Genomic DNA, 26,070 nt, shown 5'->3' with positions numbered 1-26,070 from the left:
GCCACTGCTCATTTGTTTGTCTTTCTACAGGACCTAGATGGCAATCTGCTGGACTCCTGGGAAGGCGTTAGAGTGCAGTGTCTGTGGTGCCTGAGTGATGGCAAGACTGTCCTGGCATCAGACACGCACCAGCGGATCCGGGGCTATAACTTCGAGGACCTCACAGATAGAAACATGTGAGAGATGTCTTATTATTCTGTTTCTGGGTGTATTGCCAGCGCAGAGTAATATGGGAACGCTGCATATTCTGTGTGTGCAGAGCATTCGGAAGGTGAGGCAGGAAGGTACTTTTAGGAAGACTTCAGACCTTTACTTAGGAAAGTCCTCTCTGGTCGTTCAGTCTTAATATTTGTCATGTACAGTCCCCACCCATCACCTGTCGTGGATGTTTGTTTCCTTATTTTAATTGTGTTGAGATGTGTATCTAGCTTATAGGAGTGTTCATTTTTGACTTCTTGATCATGTCATGCTATCAGGATTTAATTACGCAGACTATTTAGGAATCCTAAAAGAAAAATAAATATTTATTAGTTTGAGAGAGGGTTGGGAAACTAATGTGGTGAGCACATGCTGCGATGTCAGGCGATTGGTTCACAATGACGGCTGTCACTGGGACCCGAGTAGGACCTGATTGGATAGAGATTCTATTGTCCTGCAGTCACGCTGAGCAGCTGAATCGCAGCATGTGCGTCACGTGTAACTGTGCTGCCTGAATGTTAGGCAAAGGAGGTATTTGTGGCATCCTGTAGATTGCTGACTGGTGGGGAAGGCAAACAGTGGAGCTTAACTAAATGGTTAGCACTACAAGCAGACTGACCAACCTCATCTTACAGACTAGGTAAAGTCATATACTATCTTTTATACATTCCTCTCCAATATTTATATTGCTGGGGGGGGGGTTCTTTAACAAGCATGACAGAATTAGAATTCATATTCCAAGTGTGTGTGTGTGTGGTACAGAGTGACTCTGAAACCCCTAACCCTGTTTTCTGTTGGTCTCTTTCAGAGTGCAAGAAGACCATCCTATCATGTCATTCACAATATCAAAAAATGGAAGACTAGCGTTGTTAAATGTAGCTACTCAGGTAATCTCTGCTCTGTTGTTATTGGGGGAGGGGGACAAAAATGTAACTCTGGGCTTAATCCTCCTTGTGGCTTTTCAATAGCAAAACTGAAAAATATATATGAGCCAGTGGGTAGAGTTTAGGTGACACTAAGGTTTATAGCACAGTGAAACCTTTTTAAGCGTTTTCTCAGCCATTAAATGTCCCGCAGTTCTGTTACCTCTGAAAGGGCCGTCTACCTTCCACCATCCGCTCCTTGGGATGTGATGAATCTTCCAGCCCAGGTTTCTAATCACCGTCGCCTTTAATGGCTAGAATTATGTGTTTGTTTTTAAGTACATTATGACTTATTTATTTTGTTTGGTATGTTTTTTTTTAAAAAGTAACTAATGCCAGTTTGTGGACTACATTATTTGGCTGCGTACATCCTCTGAATGTAATGATGGGGGACTTTTGTAATGTTTATCTGCATTTCTCTCTTACCTTCAGGGTGTTCATTTATGGGACTTGCAAGACAGAGTTTTAGTGAGAAAATATCAAGGTGTGACACAGGGCTTCTACACAATACACTCGTGCTTTGGTGGTCACAACGAGGACTTCATCGCTAGCGGCAGTGAAGGTAATGCCACCTACACTTTCTATGTTCAATAAATATTACAATTTATATATTTAATAGTCAGACAGACAATGGGTTCTACTTCATTCCTCTTAGGAGACGGACACTATGGGGAAGAGACTCCCCCTCCTCTCCCGTGTATATCCATGTTCTCCTGGCAGCCCAGGCTTTTCCCTTGTTCTTTACTAGTATTTGTTGCAAAATACCAGTGGTTTCGCCTGCTCCCAAAATGGGAATTGCTTACCCCTATCTGCGGGGCTGTGGGTCCTTATACTTTTTGGGGTGACACGAGGGGGGAGGGGGGGGGGACAGCAGCCCACCCAGGAATGATCTGTTCATCTTGTTTGTCTCCTTGCTGGGCTAGTGGAATACCGAGCAGGAGCAGGGTGCCTATAAGGGAAGAGGCATGTGGGATTGTGTCCTGCTTCCTAGGAGGAGTCTAATCTAAACCACTCTCTACATTCCCCTTGGAGAAAAGGATGTAATGACAAGTACAAACCAATCACAATATATGTCCAGTCTATCATCCAACTGCTCTATATATTCACACTTTTCCTCATTTAGAATGACTTGTTTGTAGTTTGGTCTGTAATTCCATTAGTTGTGGCAACTTACAAGGGATTGTACAATGGTTTGTTTCAATCGAAGAACCAAAACAGTAAAATGTTAAATTGTAATGTAAAAGAGGAAATGATCTATTCTTTCAAAAGAAAAGCTCCATAGATTGTACAGACATAGAAACGAAGGATTTTAGGCTGTTTTAGTCCTTTTCTGAGACATTGTAAATTAATTGCATCAACATGACCAAATGATTTCTGTGATTTGGCTGCAGAACGTTCTGCAAATATATAATTAGTACGTGTGAGTGTTGGGCAGGTCCGTGTCTCTCGGATATCAGATGGAAGGTCATGCTCATGGTCTTGCTGCCTGGTGTCTGATACTGATCCCATCAAGTCAGGTGGATCTTTTATCAGACATATTAGAAGGTGACAATGATCTTGGTGCTTGGTCTGAGAAGAAGGATCTGCCCCTGTGCGCCCAGCTGGTGTAGCCTGGTACTAGTGGTGTGTGTGCCATGCTGGTGTAGCCTGGTACTAGTGGTGTGTGTGTGTGCCATGCTGGTGTAGCCTGGTACTAGTGGTGTGTGTGTGCGCCATGCTGGTGTAGCCTGGTACTAGTGGTGTGTGCGCCATGCTGGTGTAGCCTGGTACTAGTGGTGTGTGCGCCATGCTGGTGTAGCCTGGTACTAGTGGTGTGTGTGCCCAGCTGATGTAGCCTGGTACTAGTGGTGTGTGTGCCCAGCTGATGTAGCCTGGTACTAGTGGTGTGTGTGCCCAGCTGATGTAGCCTGGTACTAGTGGTGTGTGTGCCCAGCTGATGTAGCCTGGTACTAGTGGTGTGTGTGCCCAGCTGATGTAGCCTGCTCCTAGTGGTGTGTGTGTGTGCGCCATGCTGGTGTAGCCTGGTACTAGTGGGGGGGGGTGTGTGTGCGCTCCATGCTGGTGTAGCCTGGTACTAGTGGGGGGGGTGTGTGTGCGCTCCATGCTGGTGTAGCCTGGTACTAGTGGGGGGGGTGTGTGTGCGCTCCATGCTGGTGTAGCCTGGTACTAGTGGGGGGTGTGTGTGTGCGCCATGCTGGTGTAGCCTGGTACTAGTGGGGTGTGTGTGTGTGTGCCCAGCTGGTGTAGCCTGGTACTAGTGGTGTGTGTGCGCCATGCTGGTGTAGCCTGGTACTAATGGGTGTGTGCGCCATGCTGGTGTAGCCTGGTACTAGTGGGGGGTGTGTGTGTGCACGCCATGCTGGTGTAGCCTGGTACTAGTGGGGGGTGTGTGTGTGCACGCCATGCTGGTGTAGCCTGGTACTAGTGGGGGGTGTGTGTGCGCGTGCCATGCTGGTGTAGCCTGGTACTAGTGGTGTGTGCGCCATGCTGGTGTAGCCTGGTACTAGTGGGGGGGTGTGTGTGTGTGCACGCGCGTGCCATGCTGGTGTAGCCTGGTACTAGTGGGGGGTGTGTGTGCGCGTGCCATGCTGGTGTAGCCTGGTACTAGTGGGGGGTGTGTGTGCGCGTGCCATGCTGGTGTAGCCTGGTACTAGTGGGGGGTGTGCGCGCGTGCCATGCTGGTGTAGCCTGGTACTAGTGGGGGGTGTGTGTGCCATGCTGGTGTAGCCTGGTACTAGTGGGGGGTGTGTGTGTGCGTGCCATGCTGGTGTAGCCTGGTACTAGTGGGGGGTGTGCGCGCGTGCCATGCTGGTGTAGCCTGGTACGAGTGGGGGGGTGTGTGCGCGTTCCATGCTGGTGTAGCCTGGTACTAGTGGGGGGTGTGCGCGCGTGCCATGCTGGTGTAGCCTGGTACGAGTGGGGGGGGGGTGTGCGCGCGTGCCATGCTGGTGTAGCCTGGTACGAGTGGGGGGGTGTGCGCGCGTGCCATGCTGGTGTAGCCTGGTACAGCCTGGTACGAGTGGGGGGGTGTGCGCGCGTGCCATGCTGGTGTAGCCTGGTACGAGTGGGGGGGTGTGCGCGCGTGCCATGCTGGTGTAGCCTGGTACTAGTGGGGGGTGTGTGCGCGTGCCATGCTGGTGTAGCCTGGTACTAGTGGGGGGTGTGTGCGCGTGCCATGCTGGTGTAGCCTGGTACTAGTGGGGGGTGTGCGCGCGTGCCATGCTGGTGTAGCCTGGTACTAGTGGTGTGTGTGCGCCATGCTGGTGTAGCCTGGTACTAGTGGTGTGTGTGTGTGTGCACGCGCGCCATGCTGGTGTAGCTTGGTACTAGTGGTGTGTGTGTGTGCGTGCGCGCGCCAGCCATGCTGGTGTAGCCTGGTACTAGTGGTGTGTGTGTGCCATGCTGGTGTAGCCTGGTACTAGTGGTGTGTGTGCGCGCCATGCTGGTGTAGCCTGGTACTAGTGGTGTGTGTGCCATGCTGGTGTAGCCTGGTACTAGTGGTGTGTGTGCGCGCCATGCTGGTGTAGCTTGGTACTAGTGGTGTGTGTGTGCGCGCCATGCTGGTGTAGCTTGGTACTAGTGGTGTGTGTGTGTGTGTGTGCCATGCTGGTGTAGCCTGGTACTAGTGGTGTGTGTGTGTGTGTGCCATGCTGGTGTAGCCTGGTACTAGTGGTGTGTGTGTGTGTGTGCCATGCTGGTGTAGCCTGGTACTAGTGGTGTGTGTGCGCGCCATGCTGGTGTAGCTTGGTACTAGTGGTGTGTGCGCCATGCTGGTGTAGCCTGGTACTAGTGGTGTGTGCGCCCAGCTGGGTGACTGATAGGGTAAGGTTTACTGGGGGTGTACTACAGCTCTCTGCAGCTTTTATTTGCGTGAGGTTTGTTTAATAGCTTGTAGCATATTTTTCTTTTTCCTGCCATTGGGGGACACTGCGAGATATTGGGGCATAGTAGTGGGTCCAGAGGTCTTTACTAGTAGATCTTTGCTCTCCTCCCCTACTATGCCCCTCCTCTCCTGTGGATTCCTCAGTTTTTGCTAAAGTGACTAGGAGTAAAGGTATACTGATTGGTACGGTATAACTGATGAGGTTCATTTATAAAACCTTTCCACGTGAAGTTTTATTCCCCAAAAAATTGACAAGTGTCGTCATGAATTCCATTAAAGCAGAAAACCGACTTATTTTATACTTCTTTAAATTGATAGTGTTGTTAGCTATCCTGCTGAAAATCAGTCTCTCCTTTTCAAATCATCTCTGCTTAGCAAACAAAAATTTCTGCCAGATCGTGTCTCGGCCTGTTCTGTGAAGGTCGGGGGGGGGGGGGGGGGTGTGTGTGTGTGTGTGTGTGTGTGTGTGTGTCAGACAGAGCTCAGAGAGACATTCTAAAGCGCCTCTGCTCACTTCATCATGTGCTGTATGACTGTGGTTGCCATGGTAGTCCAGAATCCTAAATCCTTAACAGCAGCCTAGGAAGGGGAAAATTGTAAATACCAACAACCATCTTGTCGTCTGCCACAGTGATTTATGTTAAATTAAAAAAATACCCCCCCTGATTTTATTTTATTTTTTATTTATTTTTATGCTGCTCAGGCTTAGTGGCAGGAGACAGGACTGGTGTCCAGTTTGGCCGCATACATAAGGGGGAAACTTGGAGATGCAGTGAGTGCGCAGCACAAGCAGTCTGATCACTTTCAGAGTCACTGGGTCCGGTTGGACGATGGCCGCACATATAATTGAAGAGGCGTCGTCTTCCGACCACATCCGCCAACCCACCCAATAATGATTTGATCATTATTTATTGGGCGTTGCAGTCCATGCACCCTGCTATATATAAGGTCAATTGCCCAATATTGCTGCCAACTCTATATTAACCCCTCACCAGCTAGCAGTATGAGGTACATATATAAATATTGTACAGATGGTAATATATACCGTTAGGCATATCTCTATTACCTGTATATAAGTCTAATAATAATGGTGAAGTGAGATAGTATCTGTGACAGAGTATCGCCTCCGTGTAACCGTCCTGTTTCATTATTCTGTGTTCCTGTCTCGGCACAGATCATAAAGTATACGTCTGGCACAAGCGCAGCGAGCTGCCCATTGCGGAGCTGACCGGACACACGCGCACGGTGAACTGTGTAAGTTGGAACCCGCAGATTCCCTCGCTGATGGCCAGTGCGTCTGACGACGGTACCGTTAGGATATGGGGACCAGCACCTTACGTAGAAAACCAGGAGTTTGAAGGTAATTCTGTTGCATATTAGATTTTGTCTTGACAGCGGGACCAGCTACCTCAGTCACTGTAGTATCCTGGTATGGACAATACCTCACACTCTGATTTCCTTAAAGGATCATGTATATAAGAGCTGCTAATAACGGCTTTAAATCCTATATATGTTTAAGTTTTAGGTCCTTACCACAGATAAGTAATTTGAGATACTTATGGAGGGCGGGGAGTGTTTTCCTGTACACAACACAACTCCTGTCAGGAATCCCATTGCACAGCACCCTCTGCCTGTGTAGAATGACTACAGAAGAGAAACATGCAAATACAGTGGCTACAAGAAGTATTAATTTTGCACTTTATTTTTTTTCTACATCATGGAGTTAACGGGCATATTTATCCCTTTCACCACTGATTGGTGCAAAACACATTAATGTGAAAACACTTTTTCTTAGATGATTTAAAAAACACAAAATATGAATTGATTACACAAATATCCCCTCAGCCCTTGTGTTGTATTACTTGGTAGGAGCACTTTCTGCAATTCCAGCCGTCAGACTATTTGGACGGCCTCTATACCCACTCTGCAGTCTTCACCCATCTTTACCCTATTGATGGACTCTCAGGTGAGCAGTCCAATACGGCTTTTTACTGTATGCTTTGGGTCACGTCTTGGGTCTTTTCCAGACTGCAGCAGGCCAGCATTTGTCTAGAAGTTGCTCCAGCCATTATTGCCCTTGAATTGAGTTTCCAGCCCCTGAAGCAGAGAATCTTCCCCGTGACATTATCCTGCTGCCACCAAGCTCCGTTGTAGGGATGATGTGCAGTGTTGAGCTCGCACTGGACATAGCACCTAGATTTCAGGCTTAAAGAGTAATCTTAGTCTCCCCAAACCATAGGATCTTCATTCACTTGATATGTGGGCCCCCAAATGCTTTCTGGCTAGGTGAGATTTTATTCCTGAAGAGCAGATCTGTGACGTGCCCGGGCTACGGTCTCATCCTAGTTGGTCTCTGTACCTCTCGGTGCCGCCCCGAGTGTCCTTGCTCAGATCCTCATTTTTGGAAGACAAACTGTTCTAGGTGAATTCACTCGTCATTCTCTCCATTGTTACTTGTTATAAATTATCAGGTATTTTTGTTTGTGTTGACCAACAGTAAAAATTCTCAAATCCATTGTGATTCCATGATGTAGAAGAAAATAAAATGTGAAGGTTTTTTCTTGTATTTTAGAACGTTTTAGTGTGGGCAATAAGTGTCCTAAAACATAAATACACATCATATGGCGATGTCATGGGACTGGTATAGGAGTAGTCACTATAGCATACATTGTACAGCTTCCACATGTGTATATCAAAGGACTATGAAGGAAGGCGTTTAATAATTGGGAAGAGAGCAGAAGTGAGGGGTTGAGGGGGAGGATTAGGGGAAACTGCTCAGGTACAGGGTGAATACCACCTTTTAAAAGTCTAAAATGGCAAAACGTTAAAGAATACAAATTTGCATTGTGTAAAAGCATTAACTGTAGGTGAGCAGACCTTACCTGCACTGTTGGTAGACTGGCCAGATTACATAACAAGCTCCAAAGCTTAATGCCAGGGACAGAAATTATTCACCCTGGCATATTTTCGGATATGCCTCTAAATACTGAGCACCCCAAAATGATTCATTTGCTTTCCCTGGGCAGCAAATGGACGGATCTGCCCACCTGAGCTGAATGATAGGATCAGCTTCCTATAAGGTCACACTGAAATATACTAATGGCGTTAACCTGTGTCTGACATCCATTATCATCATCACCATTTATTTATATAGCGCCACTGATTCCGCAGTGCTGTACAGAGAGCTCATTCACATCAGTCCCTACCCCATTGGAGCTTACAGTCTAAATTCCCTAATATACACACACACCACACACACCACACACACCACACACACACCCCACACACACACCCCACACACACACCCCACACACACACCACACACACACCCCACACACACCCCACACATACCCCACACACACACCCCACACACACACACCCCACACACACACCCCACACACACACCCCACACACACACCCCACACACACACACCCCACACACACACACCCCACACACACACACCCCACACACACACACCCCACACACACACACCCCACACACACACACCCCACACACACACACCCCACACACACACACCCCACACACACACACCCCACACACACACACCCCACACACACACACCCCACACACACACACCACACACACACACACCACACACACACACACCACACACACACACACCACACACACACACACCACACACACACACACCACACACACACACACACACCACACACACACACACAACACACACACACACACCACACACACACACACACCACACACACACACACACACCACACACACACCACACACACACCACACCACACCACACACACACCACACCACACCACACACACACCACACACACACACCACACACACCACACACACACCACACACACACCACACACACACCACACACACACACACCACACACACACCACACACACACACACCACACACACACCACACACACACACACCCCACACACACACACCCCACACACACACACCCCACACACACACACCCCACACACACACACCCCACACACACACACCCCACACACACACACCCCACACACACACACCCCACACACACACACCCCACACACACACACCCCACACACACACCCCACACACACACACCCCACACACACACACCCCACACACACACACACACACCCCACACACACACACCCCACACACACACACCCCACACACACACACCCCACACACACACACCCCACACACACACACCCCACACACACACACCCCACACACACACACCCCACACACACACACCCCACACACACACACCCCACACACACACACACCCCACACACACACCCCACACACACACCCCACACACACACACCCCACACACACACACCCCACACACACACACCCCACACACACACCACACACCACACACACACCACACACCACACACCACACACACACCACACACACACCACACACCACACACACACCACACACCACACACACACCACACACCACACACACACCACACACCACACACACACCACACACCACACACACACCACACACACACACACCCCACACACACACACCCCACACACACACCACACACCACACACACACCACACACCACACACACACCACACACCACACACACACCACACACACACCACACACCACACACACACCACACACCACACACACACCACACACCACACACACACCACACACCACACACACACCACACACCACACACACACCACACACCACACACACACACCACACACCACACACCACACACACACACCACACACCACACACACACACCACACACACACACACACACACACAGAGACTAGGGTCAATTTTAATAGCAGCCAATTAACCTACCAGTATGTTTTTGAAGTGTGGGAGGAAACCGGAGGAAACCCACGCAAACACGGGGAGAACATACATACTCCTCACAAATAAGACCATGGTCGGAAATTGAACTCATGACCCCAGAGTTGTGAGGCAGAAGTGCTAACCACTAAGCCACCGTGCTGCCCACACTTGTTGTGTTACACATCCTTAGGGGGATACTTGAGGACCACCGCTGATAAACTTTTCAATGTGCTTTGTTTTGAAAGTTGTCAAATTTCATAATTGTTTTTTCTTCTTCTTCTTTTCCTCCTCTCCCCCCACCCCTCCATGCCCCCCATACTTCCGTTCTAGAGGAATGCAGTAGCATGGACAGTTGATGGCGAATGTGCTGAAGACGACTTCTGTAACTTCAAATTAGTCGTATTTTTAAATGGCTTGGGATTGGTGCAAACAAACGAGATTGATTTAGCGGGACAGACGCTTGTCACGAGAAGTTTAAAAAAACAAACCTACAAGTCTGGCGCCCCCACTACAAGAGGGAGGGGGCGATCATTTTACCACCCTGCTTCATAGTACCCAGCTCCGATGAAGCACGTCGTTAGATTGTTGTTGGACACCGTGTAACCCCCCCATCGGTTGTGAAGAACTCTCCATCGAACTCAGTATATTTTCCCTCCTGCCTCTGTCTGGCAGTCTACCATCCTTGTTGCTCTTCTGTGTAATGAAGTTTAAATGCTTGTTTGGAAACAAAAAAAAAAAAAAAATTATTTAACAGTTTAGAAGGCTTGATAGATTGCTTTAGTGTGAGTATCCATTTAATAGGAAAGTATTTTTCTCCTTGTTTCATGAATTCTCTCCTTATTTAGCTTGAGATCTTTCCAGCTTGGTTCATGGATTAGTAGCCTTACATTTTATTTTTTATTTTTATTTTTTAAACCCACCGAGAAAACAGCAGATCCGGTTCCAAAACATTATACGATGTGAAAAAGTCAATTGAGAAAAAAAACATCACATTTGACGATAATTTAAACCAACATATATATATAGGTTTTGTACTTTTCAAGATAGCGCATATGTGTGTTACACCCCTGTACTGGGTTAACAGCACAACTTTTTTTTTTTGTTGTTTTTTAAATAAATTATTTATAGGATTATATTTTGACTTCCTTTTGTATAAGTTTCAAATTTAAACCAGCTGTCGTTACCTACGATTTAGGCACCACCACAAAAGAGGTTGCTGTCGTCTCAACGACCCGCATTGCACAGACAAGTACAAGCTGAGAAGGATGACGAGAACCTTCTTCCCGGTCTGTCTTATTGTATTGCTGATCTAGACGTCCATTGTTTCGCCGCTGAGCGTTAAAATAGTGTCCCGATAAATCTCGAGGCACAAAACTCACGGCCCGAAACGCAGGACGTGCTGATATTTTGATAGTGGACGCTATTGAGTCCCTCTTGATGTTTCGACCATCGTGTGGTTGATGGATTTTTGTTTTCTTGGGGGGCGTCCAGCAAATAACGTTGGCAACTGTGGCTACCCCCAGCTTGAGAGGATCGGGCTGTCAAAGCCTGATCTAGCTGGTACGGGGCTCCATATTATTTTTTTATTTTTATTTGGAGTGATCACAGTTCAAGCAAGACATGTTACATTCCCTGTCTACGAGTCAATATACTGGGGGAGACTGTTTAGTGTGTACACTGGCACACGCACGTTCTCTCCCCCAGGTGTTAACAGGGGAAATCTAAGGTCTACATTGGCCAGATTAAACTATGCTCACTGCTGATTCTGCTTTCTTGTATATTGTTTCTGTTTACGTGTTTTGGATTTGGTTTTGGGTGGTTACTTAAACCTCCTTCTACATCCACCTTGTACCATATAGTATCAATACATATAATTTTAACTGTACCACCAAATGACTGTGGAAATAGCTTGGCCAGGGTTTTGTCATTTTGCCATTACCGTAATATCCTTCCTCCCAGGCTGAACGTACCCTATAAATCTAGTATTGGCTACCACCGCCTCCTCCGTTTATGGTACGCTCCTGTGTACCCTCCACATTGCGAGGACACATTAAAGATCCCCATAGTTAAACACCTATGGCTTTGTTCTACTGATACTCGTCACAGTAAGTCTGCCACCTGCACACGGTGCAGTGAGCCATCGTGTGGGCTGGAACGATTCTCAGCCTGGAGGCGTCTGGCATTAGTTCCTGGTAAATTGCTTGGCTGAGTTTTGGATCGGCCCAGAGAATGCTGCCTCCCTTGTGCTTAGGTGACTGATCCACTTAAATATATTTCTAATTCTTCCATAAAAATTAGCACCACTGATTTAAGATCAGAGCACTTGACATAAGTCCAGTTAACAAAAGGAAACAAATAGTTTAATTTGAACTATTTCGTCATTAAGTAATCTTTAAACTTTGGTTTGTTTGTTTTTTAGACCCGTCCTCCCTTATTTCCATTTCCCACCTTTGAGAAAGGCCTTTGATTTTTAACTTGAAGCTTATTGATCATTATCAGGATCAAAGCTGATCTGTCATCCATTCAGCCTTGTTGGGAAAGGATATATATTGAAAGGGGCTGTAGACCAAACAATGTGCTTTGATATAGTTATTTCAAGATTGAGACCTTTACAACTGCGGGCCAGAAAACAGTTGTAGATTGCCCTGCAAGCTATCCCTGGGTAATTTAATTTGCCATATCGATGATTTAAAATTTTTATTACCAGACCATTCAGCATATAGAGGAGATAACAAAGCCAATAATGGATTTCTAGTTTTTGGATAAATTGGCTCAACTGACCTTTTAGAACACTATGGATGTTATCTACTAGTAGACTAGGACTGATTTCACCAAAGCCCTTATATAGTCCTTTGTTGAGGAGGCCAAGTAGTACCTGAACTTTCTTTTGGATGGACTGTGAAGAGTGATACAGTATTCAAAATCCTATCCAATCTATGCAATACCCAAATCCTTGCATTGCGGCATAATGCTGTGCAGAAGAGGGGCTACTGGTGCAAAGATAAATTAGACTTGGCCTTAAATGTTGAACTAATAGATTTGTTAAAATATTTTATGTTCTGTTGTCGCCCACTGTGGAATCGTGGTGGAGGGCGGGGGGGGGGGGGGGGGGGGGGGGGGGGGGATATTGTCATCGCCCCTTGTTCCTGTATTAGGGTTTTGATATACCGTTTCAGAATTTGTCAGTTGCTGCGTTGTATTTAAGTCATCCCAATGATTGCTTATAAATGTTCTAGTAATCTGTTTTGTAGCTGGCGCACACAATAGTGTGTATAAAGAGTACCCGTTACAGCGAAACTGTTGATCTTCTGCCTCGTTGTCAGAATTGGTAATTTCAATTATCTAATAACTGATGATATTTGAACTGTCCCGGTAATGGCTCTGCCCTTGATTACCGATTTGGGGAAAGGGGGTTTGTTTTGTTTTTTTGAGACTGTATTGTAGATTTAAAAACTTGCGCTCCTGCAAACTATTCTGTACCACTCCTTGGTGGTTGTAATTTTCAAGATGCGCTTTTAATGCAAGCACACAATTTGTGTGGGGCATGACCGGGTCTTTAAACCTCTGTTAAGGTAAGTAGGTTAGACTGGCCACTTAAACAGTAGATTACATCTTAAAATTTAATTATTAGTGAAACTCTTCAGGTTTTTACTAGTCTGCAAAATCACTCAATGTAGTGAATATGTTCTATTGTATTTTACAATGGTCGGGAGGCAACTGTTCTACTAGGAAGGAATCCATTGATAATTCCTACGATATATAACGTTACCATGACCAGACACGATGAATGATTTCTTAAAATGCACCCCCCCTCCCCAAATTGCCTGATCCTCTTCCCACATGTAATGGCCACTAAAATTTTTAATGGATGTTGTGGCAAAACCTACATAAAGATTATTAGACGGGGATAAAATATATATAGTTTAACACTCATTTTGCACTGATTTATAAAGATAATCTGGGGGAAATAGACACAATATTGTGTTTTTATTCTTGTCACTTTTTTGGGGTACAAAGCTGCCATTGAAACTTGCCAAACATAAGCCCCGTTCTTTCCTTTTATATCCCAAGTAATGTGGATCTGCTGACCAGACGGTCAGTAATACTTCTGTGCAATAAAAAAAGCAATCATGGAACCAACAACTACCGGAGCGTTCAGCGCCCTCGTTCACGTGCCCCCAATGGCTCCACTATATTTTTATAAGCCTATATTTACATACACCACCATCTTTTTATCTAGTTGTTTTTTTGTTTTTGTTTTTTTTCTTTCTCTCCGGGTCAGGATAAATATTCTAAATTTCATATGTTTAGTATTGAGGTCGGATGCGGGGAAAAAAAAACGGCATCTCCCAAAAATGTTTAAAAACAAAAAAAATAAAATAAATACTAAAAAAGAAAAAAATTTACAAAAGGTTTTAGAGAAGGTTAGACCATAAAGCGTTAAGAACCAAGCTGCAGGGATCAGGAAGAAATAACTTTAATTGATCTCAAGATTTTAAACTTGTCAAGATTTGTATGGAGTTGTGGTGGATCTAGTTAACACTTAGAGCTTTTTGGTATGTAATGACTATTTGCTATGGACTGATTAAATGTTTCAAAAAAAGTGCGTTCTTACATTTTTTTGGACTTTTATGTTCTTTTTTTGAACTATATTACGCAGTTTCTTTGTATTATTACCACATTAAAATATAACTGAGTCTCCAATATTTATTTTCACTGTTTTACTAATTATTTAGGGAACACCCTTTTATCCTTGTTTATTAAATGTGTAGTATATTAACCTTTTCTTTTTTTTTTTTTTTTTTTTGGTTTTTATTTTTGCTCCCCACCCCAATCCCCCCAGGTTCACATACCTATTTTTTTATTTTTAAAAAATTTTAATTACACTTTTTTCAATTTTTATTTTTTTCCATGTCGGTGCACTGCACTCAGCAAAATCATTTGTATTCCCTTTCTTTCAAGTCAATAAACAGAATGAATAACTGGATATAAACTGTCTTTACACTGCCTTTTGTGTTTTTGTGTTCTAAACGAATTTCATTTTATTTTTGTAATTTTTTAATTTGAGCTGCTAAATGTTCATCACTGATTTGTAGAAGGTAATGGTCCTGTTTTAATTTTTATTTTACATCCTACTAAACCATTCATACTCTGTTTGCACACTGATTTTATGGAGAACATGGGGGTAGGCATGTGATGATGATTACATTTTTCGCACAATGTGACTAGCCCCTCCCAAAAAAAATTATAGAAGTAGCCTTTAATGCCCTTTGTAATTGTAAATCTAACACAACTGGTGATTCTGATCCTGACCTATTAGTTTTATTATGGGGATATATATATATATATATATATATACACACTTTATGGCATAAATATATAAAAAAAAAAAATTAAGTTATTTTCTAATAATGCACCATTCCTTCCAGAAAAATGTTGACCTTTTTCGTATCCGTACATGTATTCCTTTTGTTTGCAGTGGAATAAAACACAAAGCGAAAACATTTTGTATCTTATTCCACAGAGAGAGTCTTAAATGGGCTGGACAAAATTATTGGCACCTTTTTTAGAAGTAGTTATAAACTGATTTCAAGTAGGTGATTCTTCACTTTCGAACTGAACTTGTGTGCAGTGAGTGGCAATGGAGATAGTCTCACTCATTGAACAAATTTGAATAGAGAGAAGGACTCTGTCTCCTGTTTTTGGGTTATTGTGTGAACTTCATGGAGCGTGGATCCAGAGACTTGTCAGAGGTCAGGCAGATGATTCTAGCAATGCATGGACAGCCTCCGGAGACCGTTATATTCTGTTTCCACCATATGCCATCCTCGTCGTAGATTGCAATTTAGGATTGGTTAAATGGCGGAGAAAGCCCTCGATTAACTGCCAGACATGTGAGTTGACCTTCAGACACCAGATACAACAATTTCAACTTGCACCATCCGTATTCCATTCAATGAAAGGGGGTTATATGATGGAGCCCCATTGCTGCGAGAGAGAGACGTGAGAAACCCCCTACTGGAGTTTGCCATAACAGAAAGCCAAATTCTTTCTGGGAGAATCTTCTGTGGACAATTTTTTTTTTTGTAAAGCACAGCGTTATTAAAAAAAAAGCACAATGCAGCTTTCAAAGAAAAGTGCACCTTCAATACGGCGGAGTTTCAGTGATGTTTTGGGGTCACTGTGCTGCTGAATGTGTGCATGGGATCAGGAAATTTGGAGATTGGCAGGGTTGTTTTATTTTTTGGTATTTTTAGCGCTATGTTGAACAGGGTCAGAAAGCTGGGTCTCCAATGAAAGTTATGGGTCTAGAGAAAAGAATGACCCTCAAACACTAAAAGCACCCAGGAATGGTTCAGAGCAAGATGCTGAGCTGTCCCGATGTGTCCAAATATAAATCCCATTGATCACTTAGGGAGGGATCTGAAAACAGCAGCTGGGAGAAGTGGAGCAGACGGCTAGTACAGGGGTGTAGAGGATCATCTGTGGCTGTAGAAAGAGGGTGATTGCAGACTACAGACTGTGCTGGCAAATATTAAGTCTAGGGTCAATAATTATATCTACTATTTCTTTTCATTTTGATAGTTTAAAACGATGTACAGCATTAAATTTTGAATAAAAACAAAAGTTCTGTAATCTTAACAGATAAAAAATTGTGGAGACCAAGTACTATCAGTCATGTCATTTTGTGCTTCATGACCGTATGACTTTAGAACTTGCTTATATTAATTTCAGGAGTTTTTAATATCTTTATTACACAAGTGATGTTGATTCATTTAAATATCTGTATAAAGGGAGAGTTCTGTTGTCTTCACTTCAGTGTTAAATAGGAAAATGTATGTTCTGTAAGATAATGCACCTGCATTGTAGACTCTCTAGGAGGATGTATCAGCTCCCCCCCCCCCCCTCCCCTCTGTGATTCCCATTTTAGAACCTGCCAGAAGTTGTACTTCCTAAGTTAATTTGGCTTTAGCCAGCTCAGCACCGAACCAGAGGTGGAAGAGAGAAAAGACCACCAAACCTTGTTTGTGGGGTCTTTACAGGAAGCCACTTCTGCAAGGGTAATCATGGACATAATAGCTTCAAAATCAAATGGTCTAAAATTGGACAGGAATGTGACTTCTCCAAATCTCCCTAGGAATGGGGTAGAAGGTTTCAATGCACCATTATACACGAAAGAGTTTTGTCTGGATCTGACCATTCCCCAGACACCAACTCCATTCACTGTTTGTATGTGGGAATCCCTGGGTTGCTATATTGCTTCCTGAGGGACTTCTAGATTATCTAAGAATCCACTTTTGTCATCTTAGTTTTGCATCTCTCCTCACTCTAGGAACAAATCCACTACCAACTTGTCCAAATTATTCTTCAGGTGCATCATCTGGTTGGAGGAGTCTGCAGGTCTTTAACTTTTTTTTTTCCCCTTCAAAATATTAGTGAGTGAATTAAAGATCTCAGCCAGGCAGATGGTAAAGGCTGTGCTATGAACTGGGCTGGTTCAGGAATCTCCTTAAGGCTCAGCTCCTGGGGTGCCATCCAGGACCACAGAGGGAACAGGTAGCACAAAGGGGGTCTAAATTTGATGCAGGTTTTTTAGGCCAGCGTTTAAAGCAGACAATAGTTTACCACCAAGGATGAGCTTCTAGCGCCACTAGAAAGAAAATAGCTGTCTACCCTGCACCCTCTAAAGTTAATAAGACCCTTCCTTTTCTCCTGCTATGCAGATTAGGATGGTCAGTCCTAGGGGAACAGGTGTCAGACAGGTTACCTGGGAAGGTTGGACAGATGAGTGTTGAATATCCAGGCTGATGGGGGTAGGTTAGAGCACTAATCAGGGCTTCCAGATGAGAACTCCTGACATCCTACACAGCAGTACTCACCCAGAAGTGCTCATATAGCATAAGATGTTCACTGGTGGTAGTACTACTCCTGGAACACATACCGACTACAATTCACTATATGGGGATACTTATTTAAAACGAAAGCACTGAATATTAGATAACTAGAACTAATGAATGCAATAGATGTGTATTACTACAGAGTATGACTAGTAATGCTAGAATATTAATAGCCTACTTACACCTACAAAGTAGAATTTTTTTTAAAGTTTTGAAAACAAAAAATATTGCAGCTTAACAAAAACTTTAAAACAAATATTTGTATTTAAACTCTCCTGCTGTCCTACGTCCTTGTGTTAGACGATGCTCTTATCAGTTGCCATGAAAATTAAAATCCTCGCACAGCACAAATTGGTTTTGCACTTGACATGTAGCCGTAGTTTAAGCAACAAGTACAGAACACCTTTAATTATACAAAAGCTAATTAATGTAATTATCCTACACATCCTCGCACAGGGAGACTCCACCTGTCACATATTTGGGAGGGTTGTGTTAATGTATGACTACTGCCTGCTAGAATACCACAACACAGGTCTAATGAATAGCGTGCTAGACAAGGATTATGTAGATGTTATTGTCGCACATTCCCTTGGTCTCTCTCAGTAAACCGGACAAACCAGAGAGGTTATTTTTAGATTTCTATAATAAGAGTATGGAGAAGAAAAAAAAAGCATTGCTTGATCTGTCCAATCATTAGGCCTGTATGACTCTATGTGGCTAATTACAAACACCCCTGTACCACCCTCTAACCGGCTGCATAAACTGCTGTTACATTGTAGCAGCTTTTGGTCAAACTGGCACATAGAGGGACGGACGCACCTCCACAAGAAGCCGCTGAAAAACAGCCCAATTACATATAGTGATAAGTTACTATTATTCTATTACACGTTGCCTAAGTTCAAACACCTACTTTATCTTATATGGAATGGATTTTACATCTTACCGTGGATGAGACCTCCAGAGTGTTAAAGGAACTTTGTGGAAATGAGTTAATTACCTGATGCTATAGTTTTCCTAAAGTCCATCTCAGGTCACTTATCAGTAATGTTGCTCCTACATCAGCACCTTGGTTGGCAACATTGATATATGTGTAGTCCCAAGTCAACCACGATGCCCGTTAATGATCCTTTAGAAAGCTGCAAGATCATTAACAGACATGTTGGTGATTAACAAATGACCGATATAGATCTGCAAAAACAAATCGCAGCGTAGGCCGGATGTCATCTGCCTGCTGCTTCCAGCGCCAGAACAACTTTATCTAGTCCAACAGGACCCCTCCTATGTCTGGCTAATAATTACTCTGTTCTCAGGCAGTGCGGCAGGATCGTGACATGTAGTCAACTTAGAATAAAGCACCAGAATGCTTTATTTATCTTGTATTATTTTTATGCCTGTAGCACAGTGATGGGCCTGACACCCTCCCTGCATCCCCCGGCTCCTTCCTCTCACAATTCACCAACCAGTCCCTTAAAGCGTGCCCATCACCCACACAGTAGCAGGAAACATTTCGCTTCTCGTGTCTCACTAAATGCCCATTGAGCTCAGAAGTCATTTTTTGCTCAACCCCAAAAATGACTACATGCTCCCAAAAATTGGTTCAGCCCATGGCTAACTCCCGTGTGTGTATGTGACAGGTACACATTAATAACTATACACTTTGTAACTCAGTTCCCGAGTACACACAGACAGATCAGTCCAAAAGTGGTTTTTAAGCTTTTGCAAAACACAACCGAGAACAGCATCAAGTAAATGGTTTAATGGTGTGAAGAAAAGAAAAAAAAAAAAGAAAAGTTTATGATATCAGGCAGCAATCACAAGACAAGCGTTAGAGAACGGCAGCTTCTGTGCCACAGACAGACTGAGCTTAAAAATGAAAAACATGTAAAGAACTTAAAGACATGATTCAAATGACTGTCGTACAAATTCCCCCTCCCCATTACAAATATTCAGCCCACCTAACGCCAAATAAAATAAAACTGTTCTTGCTTTAAAAGTGCAGCATCATTATATTGCTTTACCAAAACTACACAACCTCCATGTTTTGTCATCAAAGCTAGGATTATACTCAATGTAAACATTTTAAATGTCATTAAATGAACTTCGAAGCCCACAACTCGTTTATGTAAAAGTGAATGAGACATGACCTGGACGATGCTTTGATCAGTGCTCCCGGTAAGAATGACGGCTCAGCTTCGTGATTGTTACAGTGAAATTTTACAACCAGGAGACAAACAATACATTTTGCAGAGCAGAAACTTTAAGATTCCTCTAGAAAACTCTTTTTTTTTTTTTTGAGAAAAATCAAAACACAAGTGGGGGGATTTATTTTTTTTTGTCTTTTTGATATTTTATGTTAAAAATAGAGCAAAAAAATATGGAGTTCAAATAGGAAAAGAAAAATACTCTGCGTGTAGTGTGATAGTCTCCGATCTTCCTTGTTCTTTGTGGCTTTTCCCCCAACTTGAGATCAGGCTTGAAGATCCTACATGGTTTTCTGGCAATCTCCCGGCCTCAGTTGTTTATTAGAGCCAAAATCATACTGCAAAAACAAGATACCAAACAAGTTAAACAGTGTACATCCAAATTATGCATAAAAATCAATGTTTAAAGGTCATTTTAAATAAATAAAAAAAATGTCCCCTTCCTCATAGGAGAGGCTGTAATGGATCTCCACTGCACAGTAACAAAATACACCAGTGTAGGTCCCCCCTCATGCCGCCAAAACAGCTCTGACCCATCCAGACATGGACTCCACAAGACGTCTGAAGGTGTCCTGTGGTATCTGGCACCAAAATGTTAGCAGCAGATTTTTAAGTCCTGTAAGTTGTGAGGTGAGGCCTCCATGGCGAAGACTTGTTTTTCCAGCACATCCCACAGATTCTGGATCGGATTGAGATCTGGGGAATCTGGAGGCCAAGTCAACACCTTAAAATCTCCCATATTCTCAGACCATTCCTGAACAGTTTCTGCAGTATGACAGGGCGCATTATCCAACTGAAAGAGGCCACTGCCATCAGGGAATACCGTTGCCACGAAGAGGTTTACTTGGTCTGCAACAATGTTTATGTAGGCGATACGTGTCACAGTAACATCCACATGAATACCAGGAACCAAGGTTTCCCAGCAGTACATTGCCCAGAGCACCACACTGTCTTCTTCCCGTAGTGCATCCTGGTGCCATCTCTTCCCCAGGTAAAGACGCACACACGCACCTGGCCATCCAAATGATGTAAAAGAAATGTGATTCATCAGACCAGGCCACCTTCTTCCATTGCTTTATTGGCCTGTTCTGATGCTCACATGCCCAATGTAGATGCTTTCGGTGGTGGACAGGGGTCAAAATGGGCGCTATGACGAGTCTGCGGCTACACAAGCTGCAATGCACTATGTGTTCTGACACTCTGCTATTACAGTCAGCATTAACTTTTGTTAGTAGCTCTTCTGTGGGATTGGACCAGACGGGCTAGCCGTCGCTCCCCACGCACATCCATGAGCCTTAGGCGCCTAAGACCCCATAGTCAGTTCACTGGTTGTCCTTTCGTGGACCAATTTTGGGAGGTACTAACCACTGCATACAAGGATACCCCACAAGACCTGCCCTTTTGGAGATGCTCTGACCCATTCACCCAGTCATCACAATTTGGCACTTGCCAAGGTCTCTCGGATCCTAACACTGAATCTGTTTTCATGGCAGGGAAGATCCATTCAGGACCTCCTCATGATTGCTACTGGCAGTGGCGCACGCAGGGGGGGTTTCTGGGTCTCCAGAAACCCCCCCCCCCCCCCTCCGCTAACTAAGTGGCCACCATAGTGGCACGGTCCTATACAGCAGCCGCGGCGCTGTCAAAGAAGCGTCCGCGGCGGTGCTGTATTGTATACAACCCCCCCCGACAATCCTGCATGCGCCCCTGATTGGTGTCTCTATCACACATGGAATTCCTGGCGATGTCACCGGAAACTGTGCCTACCCCCATCACTGAAAGTGCATCAAGTCGAACGGACGGAGTGATTCACTGGCAGCCCAATCATGTAATAAGGTGCAGGAGGCTGTCATTACCTGCCGCAGTAAATAGATTAAGGATAGAGACATAGGACCTCGAGTCTAGGTGGAAGTAGGAGGGGCCAGACAGTAGGGTCCGCCTCCCATGTAATACCCCACAGCCATGCTTTTCCCGTTAAAGTGAGGCTTGGCTCTGGCTGGATGTGGTTATAGGATTTTATAGTGAGGGATAGAGGGCTGACCACACTGCCATTTTTTCACGAAATGTCATTATTATTTTAGTTTAATAGCTATGATTCTGATTATTTAATAGTTTGTCTTTTTTTTTTTTTTTTTTTAAACCATGTTTTCAAGCTGGACTCTCGGAGCCAAGCCAGCGTTATAAAGTTCCCAATAGCTACGTTTTATCTCATTTTTTGCCCAAATGTGCACTGTGAGCCCCAGGTCCCTCTATGAAGGTAGTTTAGATCAGTGCTGGGAGGTGCACACGCCCTATATAATGAGGCTATACAAGTGCAGCAGGCAGACAGGGGACACAGCAGATTTGTCTAAAGAGTAGAAAGGTTTGATTTAGAGACTAGGTGACTACTGACCTGTACAAGTAAATGAAGAAGCACAGTAGGTGGAATCCTAGTTTAATCATAGCCTCCTTCATGTGGGACTTTAGTTGCCCTCGGTTGTGAATCTCTGTTGGATCAAAGACCCCCAAATTTCCACTTGGCACCATGATAAACCTGATAAAATATTATAATATTAATGATAAAACAATAAAAACACCTTTATGTAATGGAAACAAGGATAGAATTACTTTTCCCAACGTAACACTATCACCCAATACGGTGTCAAAAGCTAATTCAAGGACAAAGATCAAATTAAAAGGGATATTAATGAAACACTGCTTATTTAAAAAGAAAGATGTTTTGACCACTTGCCATGTAAAGAGGTCTATGCAGTGTTAGAAAGATTAGATAATTTCTTGCTAAGAATTCTAAACATAACTTGACCACTGTACATTTTAACTATGGTCAATGGTGTAGTGCCCCCTAGTGGACAGATTTTCATAAAACATAGCTGAAAACTTCAGGTGATCTCTTAAAGGCTTAGGCAACCTGTGGCTCATCCAGCTGTATTGGAACTAAAAGTCCCAGCCTCACCTGCCAGCCAGAGACCGACAGAGCATTCTAGTACTTGTAGTCACTCAAACTCTGGCCTGGCATAGGTTGACCACCTCTTTCTAGCGTGCACCTTATGGCCCCTGTACTTCCGGCATTAAAGGCAATGCCTTGCAATTATGCAGCAATATTTGGGTCTCATTAATAGATTAATATATCCGCACAGGAGAGAGATGCACTCACCGATATATGTTCCATGTCGCTACCGGTAGATTTAAAAGGAAGATGAACCAGTGTAATGACACCAGCATCAACACAGACACCAGAGTGTGACCAATTAGCTCTGGGACCACCCACTGCGGGAAACAAAACGCGTTAGTACAGATACGATACGGTTAGGGTGCAAATGGACAAATAGAGGCTACAAAGAGTATAAAGAAATCAAACAGGCCATGCAGGTAAGTACTTAAGGCTCATACCCACTGGCGTTTTTGTAAGAGTGTTTTACATGCGTTTTTCACATATGTAACCGGCCCCAGAATTAGAAACCATTATTTGTAATGTTACTATACCCATTGGTGTAATACTTGCATTTTTCAGTATACTACTTCTTCCATTTACGCCATGTAAAAAGGAACAGGAGGCCTATAGTAAGCTCTAAAACACCCGTGGGGGTTACATAGTTAAAACCGATCCATCTAAAGCAGGCCTGTCCAACCTGCGGTCCTCCAGATGATGTGAAACTACAAGTCCCAGCATGCCCTTCCAAATATCAACAGGTTGTCCTACTGACAAAGCATGCTGGGGCTTGTAGTTTCACAACACCTGGAGGGCCGCAGGTTGGACAGGCCTGATCTAAAGAATAGGCAACAACAATCGAATATATGTACACACAATCTAGTACAAAAGCATGCACATGATGTGTGTGTTCTACATGCCAAGTACATTTATCATTCATCCTATATGGGACAAAAAGATAGAGGTGTGTTCACATACAGGTATCCCCAGCTGAGCAAACCTCCCTCCATTTTGTCGTGGCCAATATGGACAGGTTGAGGATCACAATGATAGTGCAGCCGGCAGATTACTGCTCAGACAGCTGTCAGTGGCCATCTGCTGAATGGAGATTCTTGGACACGCCTGAAGATTGTTTGAGTGATTTCAAATCAGATCATTCTCGGGTATTGAGGACATTGAGACTATTTGCAGAAATCACAGCATTTATGGCCAAGATAAGATTCAGTTCATAGGTTTGGCTTATAAGAACTGACTGTGATGAATGAGACGGCCAGAAGCTTTGTATATAGAGACTGTGAGCGGAGATAGTTGCAGCTTTCACTACAGCACCGTAGCCAATACCAAAGAATTTCTCGTGATACATTTCCTAGTCTTATTCCGCAACCAACAAGCAGATCAAAATGTGAGACGACAGACACAAAGTACCTTATTTAACTTGGAGCAGCAGGAACGAGCATTGATGTAATCACATTCTAAGTCTGACAGGGTAATTATCTAGAACCCAAAGATAAGGACAATATTCTATTTTATCTTAAGTGGCATTAATAAGCCTCAGAATGTGCAAAGTACAGATAGGATATTGTGCAAGGCTCACAGAGAGATAGAGGCTGCTATGTGTTATAGAGTGCTCATGTCACTGCGCTATAACCTCAATCAGTAAAACTTCAGATTTGTGTCTATTTATTAAAGAAAGTGATTTCCCAACTAGTAAAACTGTAAAGATCGCGGCACAGAAACTCAGAGTCCCGTCATTTATCAGGTAGTGGCCACAGTGATAACCCCCTTCCTCTCCGAGAACTGTGGTCAGAGTATGTGTGACAGCAACTTATTATGAAGAAATAAGAGGCGTATCTTGAAATTATTACCCCACTGTCCCTACATACTAGATGTGTTACTACAGTATACTGGTGCCGACACTCCACCTGCCCCCAGACACACACAGTGACAATCACACACACACACACAGGAAGTGACATTGGCTGGTGTATCAGACATTGACCCGCTCAGTGCCAGGAGCCGCCCTGTAGGGGGTATCAGGGCACTGTGGGGTCACACACACACACTGACAATCACACACACAGTGACAATCACACACACACAGTGACAATCACACACACACACAGTGACAATCACACACTAGTGACACACACACTAGTGACAATCACTCACACAGTGACAATCACACCCACTAGTGACAATCACACACACTAGTGACAATCACACACACACACTAGTGACAATCACACACACACACACACACTAGTGACAATCACACACACACTAGTGACAATCACACACACACACACACACACACTAGTGACAATCACACACACACTAGTGACAATCACACACACACACACTAGTGACACACACACACACTAGTGACAATATCACACACACACACACACTAGTGACAATCACAGGCACACACACACACAGGAAGTGACACTAGCTGGTGTATCAGACATTGACCCGCTCAGTGCCAGGAGCCGCCCTGTAGGGGGGTATCAGGGCGCTGTGGGGTCACACGCAGCCCGGAGGTTACACAGATAAAGGATACGAAGTACACGGAGAGGAAGATGAGGGCGCAGCAATCAATGAGAGAGAAGATGAAGAGCGCGGCCTCCATCCCGCCGCCAGCACCGACCTACTGCTCCCTCACCGGCACACGTGACTGCCGCGCTGCACGCCGGGACATGTAGTCCTTTCCTGCTCACCAATCCGCCGCTCCCTCACCGGCACACGTGACCGCCGCGCTGCACGCCGGGACGTGTAGTCCTTTCCTGTTATACACCGCTAGAGGGCGTCGCGCTGCACGCCGGGACATGTAGTCCTTTCCTGTTATACATCACTAGAGGCTGCCGCGCTGCACGCCGGGACGTGTAGTCCTTTCCTGCTCACTAATCCGCCGCTCCCTCACCGGCACACGTGACTGCCGCGCTGCACGCCGGGACGTGTAGTCCTTTCCTATTATACATCGCAAGAGGGTGCCGCGCTGCACGCCGGGACGTGTAGTGCTTATTTGAGCTAGACGTCACGTGACGTAAATGTCTGACATTATGCCGGCAGTGTGATGTCAGTGTTATGATTGGGACAATAACACCGCCAGGGGGCGCTCTTCCGTCTCCTCTGCTACAAGGCCAGAGGTGGGCATACCAGGGACCGTGCCCAGTGAGTGTACAGGGGCACAG

At 44.6% G+C, this 26,070-nt stretch overlaps 2 protein-coding genes across 2 annotated transcripts in view; one reads left to right on the top strand and one right to left on the bottom strand.

Annotated features, from left to right (window-relative positions):
- The window catches only part of WDR26 (WD repeat domain 26), a 41,535-nt gene extending 30,551 nt beyond the window's left edge, over positions 1–10,984 (top strand). The window contains exons 11-15 of the mRNA XM_075204324.1: positions 31–176; positions 1,007–1,085; positions 1,554–1,683; positions 6,179–6,364; positions 10,182–10,984. Of these exons, the coding sequence (XP_075060425.1) occupies positions 31–176; positions 1,007–1,085; positions 1,554–1,683; positions 6,179–6,364; positions 10,182–10,207 (567 nt within the window). The 3' untranslated portion in view covers positions 10,208–10,984. The remainder of the gene's footprint in view (positions 1–30; positions 177–1,006; positions 1,086–1,553; positions 1,684–6,178; positions 6,365–10,181) is intronic.
- Positions 10,985–19,490: 8,506 nt separating this feature from the next.
- On the bottom strand, positions 19,491–25,632 carry CNIH4 (cornichon family member 4). Its single transcript, XM_075204323.1, has 5 exons — positions 25,440–25,632; positions 24,305–24,373; positions 23,105–23,217; positions 22,343–22,483; positions 19,491–20,288 (listed from the first exon to the last, which is right to left on the bottom strand). Exons 1-5 carry the CDS (start codon positions 25,506–25,508, stop codon positions 20,261–20,263), a joined length of 420 nt encoding a protein of 139 aa, XP_075060424.1. The 5' UTR covers positions 25,509–25,632; the 3' UTR covers positions 19,491–20,260.
- Between the last annotated feature and the right edge of the window lie 438 nt (positions 25,633–26,070).

The sequence above is a fragment of the Mixophyes fleayi genome, chromosome 3, assembly GCF_038048845.1.
Source record: "Mixophyes fleayi isolate aMixFle1 chromosome 3, aMixFle1.hap1, whole genome shotgun sequence".
Lineage (NCBI taxonomy): Eukaryota > Metazoa > Chordata > Amphibia > Anura > Limnodynastidae > Mixophyes > Mixophyes fleayi.
Note: the sequence above shows the minus strand (reverse complement) of the source record. Positions and strands in the feature narration are given on the sequence as shown.